The sequence below is a fragment of the Citrus clementina genome, unplaced genomic scaffold (assembly GCF_000493195.1).
Source record: "Citrus clementina cultivar Clemenules unplaced genomic scaffold, Citrus_clementina_v1.0 scaffold_6, whole genome shotgun sequence".
Lineage (NCBI taxonomy): Eukaryota > Viridiplantae > Streptophyta > Magnoliopsida > Sapindales > Rutaceae > Citrus > Citrus x clementina.
The window spans coordinates 11,069,920-11,079,334 of NW_006262139.1; the positions used below are offsets into that span (position 1 = coordinate 11,069,920).

Here is a 9,415-nt window from a genome sequence, read left to right on the forward strand (position 1 = left end):
AGTAAACCTTTTCATCCACAATTTTGTGTCATTATTCAATATTTTATCTCGAGATTTCACTGTAGATGATGTGATATTAATTGTAAAATAATATAATTAATTTATCTAAAACCTGTAAAAGATTATTAATTACTTGACGAATAATTTGTTTAATGGAATTAGGTGACTACGTAACGGAAAAATGAAAGCTCATGCATTTAATGCAAGAATACCAAATCCTAATTTTGTGGCCAAGGCCCAACACGGCCCAAAAAGGAAATAGGACAAAAATAAAAAATAAAAAATAAAAAGTTGGATTAAGAATTTTGTGCTATAAAAATAAAATTGGAATATTTATCTCCTTTTACGTTAGATCTAAAACCTTTTTAGTTTTATTTTTCTGGAATCTTCTCCGGTTCGTTTCGTGCAGTGAGCCGATCTGATCTCGGGTTTCAGCCATGGACGAGGAGTTCGAATTTGGTGATAAGGCTCCTCCCTCTTTCGATCGCGTGGTATTTTTTATTTTATGTTTTTATCATTTTAATTATCTCGAAATTATCTGCTGATTCACGATGTCCACGTTCACTTATTTGACTTGATTTTGCATTTGTAATTTGTGGATCTATTCGTTTTTGTAATTTTTCTTTAAAATTTCTCGCGTTGATCTCGTGTTCTAGATCGGATAATTGGAAGCTGACATTGACGTTAAATTTAGTCATATTTGTAGATCTTTATGACCATTGAGCATTTAATTTTAATTAGGACTGTTTGATATCTTTGAAATTCGATGAAATTGTGATGGCATTAATTGAAATTAATCTTTGAATGCTTTCGATATGCGAGTTTTTAAGAGTAAGTTAATATATATTATTTTTCTGTCAATGGAGTTGTTTTATTTATTTATTTGTTGTTCTATTATGGTACTTTAATCATCGCAAAATTTAGAATCATTAATAATGAGAAATTCTGGTGGGATGAAATAGTTTTATGAAGCTCATGCTGATGGTGATTATTTTAGCTTAAGCTTCATATTAAACTGTTGATTTTTTTTGGGGGGGGGGGGGGGGGAGAACTGAGGAAGCCTGTCAATATTTATATATGGCATTGGAGATTCGTCTCTGGTCTGTCAATTAGGAATGTAGGTTACAACTAATAACAAAAAGATTGTGAATACTTGAATTTTCAGCCAAGTCACTACACGTTAAAATAGACTTATTTTTTCTGAATTTATGAATCATTTGAATTTTTATAGTTTGAAAATCCTTTTTAAGTTACAATTCAACTGATTAGTGTGTTTATGGAGCAGTAGTTAGGCAATTATGATTGTGGTCTCTATTTCGTCGGGGGAACAGTGAGAATGTGGGAGAGTCTGTGAGATTTTTTGGCATGCATTAATTAATCATTCACGAATTATACTCATCTGTTGGACTTGGGATGTTTTGTTTCTTGTCATGTTATTATCCCATAGATAAATTTGTTCAAGCTTTCAATCGCACAGCAGGATGATACCCTGTTTTACATGGCAAATGAAGGTAGAAAAAAAAAATTAAAATATGTTCTTATCCACCTTGAACTTCAGCTCTTTAGAGTATTTGGCATGTGTTAATAAAGTAATGTGGAGCATGGTTAACAGCAATTCGGTTCGTGAAGGTGAGTTAACCACAAAATAAATTTTAGGGTGTGTTAAAAAAAAAAAAAAAAGGTCTGCCATTATGGTAAGATTAGAGCCCCGATGCTGTCGTAATATCAACATGTTGAGTGTAGTTGGTACAATTTTATTCTTCTGTAATTTGTTTTCTCACGTGTACTTACAGAACGTAACTTGCTTTAATGATAAACAGGGAAACACAGTTAAGGATGCTGGAGCCAAAGGGTTCAATCCAGGATTGATAGTGCTGCTGGTTGTAGGAGGGCTGCTGTTGGTATTCCTCATTGGCAATTACATACTGTACATGTATGCACAAAAGACCCTTCCCCCGAAAAAGAAGAAGCCAGTCTCCAAGAAGAAGATGAAGAAGGAACGACTGAAGCAAGGTGTCTCTGCACCCGGAGAGTAGAAATTTTAGATCCGGTTTTGGTTCTTCTCCTTAAATGTTGAACATTCAAGTTCGAATTTTTTCTCCAGATTTGGTGTCAAGAGAGTTGTCCCAGTTATTTTCTCTGTTTTCTCAATACTGGCTAGAAACCTAACCTCATGATTAGAATTGACCCTATATTTGGGTAGACTAGGAGGCAAATGCTGTTTGTCAATTATATGCAGTTTAATTTTCCTCATGTTCCCTTTTTTCTCTTATATTGCTGCTCTGCTTGAAAGAAAGTGTTATGCTGTTATGCTGTAGGGATTAAAGTTTCGGTTCATAACCTATTAGGATCTATTGGCTTTCTAGTAACTTGCATCTGATTCTAGTAACATTCAGTTTCAATTACGGTTGAATGTTGCTAATGTCTGCATATGAATTCGAATGGGAAAGGGGAAACTTGCATTTTACTTGCACTCTGCTCAGGCCTTAGGGTTAATCATGTTCCTTTTGGTGTGTGATCTTTATTTCGAAGTAGTGTGGTGCAACATAAAAGCTAATATCGCATCCAACAATAAACCTCTTTTATTAAAAAATAGAAACAGAAAATATAATTGAGGTAGGGGGTAGCGAAGTTGGCAAAATTAATTAACGTAGATCTCATGTAAATTAGAACATTTTGATCCAGTGTGTCTGAAAAGAGCTCCGGATAGTATTTAATAAGATATTTGCTAAAGAACAGGTAATTGTGCATTGCATGCTATTTCTTCGATTAATTTTTTTCCCAATATTTTAGTTTAAAACCACAGTGACCACATCCAACGTCGTTGGAGCCTTTGGAAATTCGAGTTAGATTTTTTTTTCCTTTTTGGCTGAGGGAATAGAAATTAATGACAGATAAAATAGGAAGAGAAGAAATTGATCAATATCGCGGCAAAGCTTATGTTACAAACACTATATCAAACAGCCAATGCATATAGGTCGCTGATTTTGATATTTCTTAAATTTAATGGGAAAACTATTTTAATGTAAAACGAGGTACAGTCGTAATAAATTTAAACAATTAATAAAAAAATTTAATATTAAAGATTAAGATATATTAAAATGAGAGATCATTAATATAATGAGTAAAAATTCAATAAATATAGAATTAAATAAGTTATAAATTCAATTAAATTAAATAAAAAAATTATTGAGCAACTTTGTACTAAATTTGCGATAAATATAAATGGAAAACTTCAAGAAAATTAGAGCAATAACCGTGTTGCCTAGCTGCAGCCTGGTTTAAAATAAAACTTTAAAACTTATTGACTTTTTTTTAATTACTATATTTTCTAAGGACTTAAAAATTTATAATCGTAACAAGCTTTGCCCAATATAAATAGGGATTCGCTTGTAATGCAGCTGCTGAATCTTATGCAGCCGCTTTTTATTATTATTTTTAATTAGTTTTATAACAAGAGACCCGTTATCCCTTATTTTAATTTGGTTATGGTGAAAAACATTAAAGCTAAATATCATACAGCTACCCTTATTTTAAATAAATGACAAAATAATCAATTTAAATTATGGAACTACCAAATACCCCCTCACTTTACAAGAAAATATATTTAAAAAATGAGACATATTTTTTCTCAAAATAAGTGTCTAAGTAAATAAACATAATATAAATTATTAAATATCTTTTATTATATTTATAAATTTAATGATATTTTGCATAAAAAAATATCGTATTATTTTATTAATGTTTTGATAGGTCAATGCAATCTAAATATCTAGACCCATAATTTATCAGATTTAGGAAGAAATCAATTCCACAATACGTATAGAGTGATTCAAAACTCTACTCACGCATGAGAATAGTTTTTGTCCAACTATTGGATAATCATCAAACAATTATCTTGTTAATTATATCAAACATTATAATTACTACCAAATATTATTTTATTATTATTATTAATTTAATACTAATGGCCAATATTATTGTATAATATGTATAGACATATATAAGATATCTCAATCTCTTATGTAAATTAATTCATAAAAATATGTGAAATTAATATATTCTTTTATACTGCATATTTTGATGGTTACATTTATTCACTATTTTCAAGTTACACTATTTTCTAAAATACTTATAATGGACTCTTCTATATGTTAAATGTAATGTTAATTTTTTTATCTACTGCTTTTAGTAGTATCATAATTAATGATTTATAATATTAAATTTATTTTTTATGTTGTTAGTAACCATTATTACTTTGTTAGTCAATATTAAATTGATTAAAATAAACTCAACTATGATACTTATTATATCAATATTAGATGTTTATTATTAGAATGTGTATATGGTCTAGAATCTATATATATGATGTTATTTTAATTTTAATAATGTCACTATTTATATTATTCATTTATTAATATTCTTTTAAAGGTAGGGCATATGAGAGTCTAAATATAATTATTAACTCTTACCTTCCACATGATTTAACTTGGGACATATACCATATTTTCATAAATAATTACATTTATATCTTTTTGGATAATTATGCCCTATGATCATGGTGACATAAATTCACAATGTAATTATCAATGTAACAAAGATAAATATTATTTTTTTATTAGTTAGCGTAGCGACAACTAAATTTTCTCCTTATCCATGTGAGTGAGTTTGAACCCTTAACCAAGTGGCACCCACAATAATAATTAAAATTTGAATACAACTAATAATGTCGTATTTATTATATTTATTGTTATATATTTTAAGCATGACACTATTACTATTTTTTAGATAATAAAATCAAGGGTCACTAAAATAGAGCAATTAAAAATAAGTGGCATTTAGCACAAGTATTCACGGATTAGATTTTGTGAATTGGACATCAATCGATATCCGATCCATGATTTTGCGAATTATAAACTTTCAATCCAATCTAATCCATGAATTGATGAAATTCATTGTAAATCCAGCTCATACCTTTGGGGATAACCCAATTCATATCCAATCCACCATTTTATTGATTGGTTTACAGATAAAATTTTTTTAATTGTGTCCAATCCATGAACTAATTAAATAAAAAAGCCTAATATAGAAATAATGTTACTACTGATTAGATTCATAATTGAATAAGATTTAAATAAATTAATTGTCTAAATAAAGCGAGAAGAATACATTCAAAATTTTAATATAACACACTGAGAAGGAAAATACCACATTTGTTTATATCAATCCATGAACATTAGCTAAAATTATCTATCTAAATCTATACAAAAGTTGAAACTTGAGAGTTTGGATGATTTGTCAAAATATCCTCCTATAATTTGTCAAAAATGCTTTAGAATTTGTACTATTTAAGAAGTTATATTTGTTTATTTATTTTTTTTTATTTTGTAATATTATTGGATAATATATAATATGGTATTAATTTATCTTAACTTATTTATCCATTAGTAATTAGTAATGACACAATTATAAATTTTATTTTTTAATTAAATAAATATATTTTTTACAGATTCATGGATTTTTGCATATTTGCATAAGTAAATTTATATCTAATCCATTAATTGTGGATTTTTAAATTTTCAATCTAATCTAATCCATCAATCTACAGATTGAATTTTTATGGATCGGGTTTTTGCGAATCAAATATATTGAGCAGATTGGATTGGATTTTGAACTCTCCTAGTATTTAGAATATAAATTATAAAAATAAGTATAATCATATTAAATTAATTTACTAAATCAAGTAAATTAAAATTAAATGAATAATTTTTCATTTAGGCGGGCAAAACTGCCACTAAATGAAATACTAACAAAATTTATTTTTAATGTATAAAATTGAAAATTTTTAAATTTTTATTAAAAGTATAAATACTTCATATTTTGCTTCATGAGAAATCCTAGCCGCTTTAACTAAAATTCTTCAATTGATCTTTGTTAAAATAGTAAGGGGTGCAAACATAATTCATCTTATTGATATTATTGTTATTAAAAAAAATATTATTATTAGTTAAAAAAGGACCTGGAACATGCACCGATGTTGTCAAAATATAATGAAAATAATAGGAATATAAAACCATGATAAGGTGTAAAAGAGTAGGAAAACTTAACCTAAAAATGGGATCAATTAAATAAAAAGCTGAAATATTATTAAAAAAAAGGAATTTATAAGGTGAACTTAGAACATCACCCAAAATATTGGAATACACATAAAAGAGTAGGAATATGTAACAAAAAGATCGTGAAAATAAAGTGGAAATCGATTAATGAAAAGTGGGGGTACCAAAAAATAAACTTAAAACGTCCACTCAAAATATTAGAATTCAATGTAAAAGAGTGGGAATATAGAACTAATCAATGGTGATAAAAAGAGTGGAAGAGCTCAACCCAAAAGTTTGAACAAGTTAGTAAGAATTTGATAAATTCTAATGAGAAGTAGGGATATAAAAAATGAACTTGAAACATCTAAATAAAATATTGCAATTCAATAAAAAGAGTAGGAATATAGAACCAAAATGTGGGAGAAAAAAAGTTGAAGAGATTAATTCAAAAGTTGGAATAACTTATAAAGCAATTGATAAATTCCAATTAGAATTAGGGATCTTAAAAATAAACTTAAAATAACAGCCCAACATGTTAGAATTTAGTAAAAAGAGTAGAAATATATAACCAAACAGTGATGGGAACCAAAGTTGAAGAGTTTAACCCAAAAGTTGTAACTACTTACCAATAATCTGATAAATGATAACAATAAGTAGGAATTTAAAAAAATGAACTTGACACATGCTCTTTGCTGGAATTCAATTAAAAGAGTAGGAATATAGAACCAAAAAGTGGTGGAAACAAGAGTTGAAGACTTAACCTAAAAGTTGGAATAGAGTCATCAAGAATATGATAAATCCAACGGTGAGTAGAGGTTTAAAAGATAAACTTAAAGCATCCACACAAAATCTTAGAAGTCAATCAGAGTATAAATATAGAACTAAAAAGTGGTGGAAACAAGAGTTCAAGAATTTGACTTAAAAGTTAGAAGAACTTACCAAGAATCCGATAAATTCCAACAGTAAAAATAAACTTGAAATATCCACGCCAAATGCTGGAATTCATTGAAAAGAGTAAGAATATAGAACAGAGTTAAAGATCTTAACTTAAAAGTTGAAATAACTTACCAAGAATATAATAAAATGCGAAGGGAAATAGAGATATAAAAGTTGAACTTGATATATCAACCAAAATGTTGGAATTCAATAAAAAGAGCATGAATATAGAATTAAAAATTGGTGGGAATAAGAGTTAAAAAGTTTAACCCAAAAGTTGAAATAACTTACCAAAAAATTGCTAAATATTTATGAGAAGTAAGGATTTAAAAACTGAACTTGATATATGTACTCAAAATATTGAAATTCAATAACAAGAGCAGGAATATGGAACCAAAAAGCAGTGGAAGATAAGTTGGAGTAACTTATCAAAAACTAGATAATATTTAAGAGAATATAGGGATATAAAAAGTAAACTTGAAATATCCACCTAAAAAGTTGGAATTTGATGAAAAAAATAAAAATATGAAACAAAAAAGTAGTAGGAAAATGAGTTAAAATAACTTACCAAAATTTAGATAAATCACAAATGAAAATAGGAATTTGAAAAATAAACTTGAAACATATGCTACAGATATTGAAATATGAAAAATTAAGTAGGAATATAACTATTTTGTGACTTATCTATAGTATTTTTATAATTTTTATGCTATTTATAAGTTTAAAATTATTACAATCTTTTGCCTCATATAATTACAATTTTATCTTTTTTTGTCTATTTTTCATAATTTTTTCACATTAAAAATAAGTAAAAATATAATGTTTATACCGGTTAAAAATCGCTTGTACCGGTTGGTGCACGGAGCTGTATGAGATAGGGCATTGCATGGTAGGTTGACTCTATTTTATAGAGCATACCTTTTAGTTATATAAAAAGATGTGAAGTGTAATCATGTGGAGTTGGCAGAAATAATCGATATATGCAAATCGGTATGGTCAACACAAAACATTCAAATGGCCAAATATTACAAACAGAACAGATCTCAGCCTCAGCCTCACAACCTTCAATCTTAATCCATTGTAACAGTTGATTTCTTTCAAAATTTCAGCATTAACTATATGAATAAATAAAGCGAATATGAATAATAATGTAAAGTGGAAAAAAAGAAATTAATCTAAGTTATTTTATGCAATGATATTGTGAAATCTCACTTGAATTTTATTTTGAAAATTTATAATTTTATATCAGGCACATGATGATTAACGCAAAAGAATTCTAATAACAGAATTCATGCATGAGGGGAGAGTTTGATTTTATTAGTGATAGGCATGTGAAGTTATATATATATATATATATATATATAAACCATCCCAAATGATGTAATATGTGATGTATCATTTGTACTTAATTGATTTTTACAAGTACCAACGAATTAATTATATTATCATGCCATTTATTTGATGTGTTTCACATTATTTAAAAGAGTACTACTAAATGTCTAGAACGGCAAGAGATAGACGAGTGAATCTCTCACATTTTTATGATTTAAAAAATTAAAAAATTAATAAAATAATAAAGAATTAAGATGAAATCGAAACAAAATCTCTTATCAGTTTATCCTCACTCCATCTTCGCAAAGTACCTTCCCACTCTCAAACGACTCTCTTGAACAGGACCGTTGCCAATGACGACATGACTGTCGACGATGACATGACCCCTGCCACCATGCCGACAACAACATAATCATTGCCAAAGGTATTTGTTTGCGGCTGATTTTGGGTCAATGAAAGAAAACCACAAAACCAAACCAAGAACAATAAATTTATTTTTGTCGGGGAGTGGGGTGCCTCGCTTGTTCGACACGTGCGAGCTGTTTAGGCTTTCTGTGGAGTGTAGGAGGATTGAGATGGCGATGGATATGGAAGGGGTCTGACTTCAGGTGCGGAGGGCTGGCAAAAATCATCTTAAACCTGCGAAACAACCAAAAAGCGGTCAGAGGTGGAGCCGGGGGTGGTCGACGACCACACTCTGATACTCAAGTCACAGTTGGGTTATCTCAGGTTAGAGAGCTTGCAAGCTCTCGATAATAGAGGTCTTAAGGTTGAAGAAACCTTAGTTTTTCCTGGTGTGTGTGTTAACTTAATAAAAATTAAACTTGAGTATTTATATGGTATACTCCGGTCGCCGCACCACCTAGCATTATACTATTGGCGTTCCCTGCTGTCATGTCATGAATATTCTTATTTTCATGTGTATGGCAGCTTAGGCGTTTCAAAAATATTCATGGAGAGCAAGTTTGAGGCATATTCACGTGCTAGGCGTAATGGAGTGATCCCGCGTACCTCTGCAATTCCGTTGTAATTTTGCAGGTGTGGCAGGA

At 29.0% G+C, this 9,415-nt stretch overlaps 1 protein-coding gene across 1 annotated transcript; it reads left to right on the plus strand.

Moving 5' to 3' along the window:
• The first annotated feature begins 329 nt into the window (after positions 1-329).
• On the plus strand, positions 330-2,350 carry LOC18039066 (DNA-binding protein S1FA). The gene is made up of 2 exons (XM_006428765.2): positions 330-491; positions 1,821-2,350. The coding sequence occupies exons 1-2, from the start codon at positions 438-440 to the stop codon at positions 2,034-2,036; spliced, it is 270 nt and encodes an 89-aa protein (XP_006428828.1). The 5' UTR covers positions 330-437; the 3' UTR covers positions 2,037-2,350.
• The last annotated feature ends 7,065 nt before the right edge of the window (positions 2,351-9,415 follow it).

What these genes read in the sequence shown, in the direction of transcription:
- LOC18039066 (XM_006428765.2), top strand. Translation starts at nt 438, where the DNA reads ATGGACGAGGAGTTCGAATTTGGTGATAAGGCTCCTCCCTCTTTCGAT. An exon ending in CTCCCTCTTTCGATCGCGTG is followed by an intron (nt 492 to 1,820) that starts GTATTTTTTATT and finishes AATGATAAACAG; the next exon opens with GGAAACACAGTTAAGGATGC.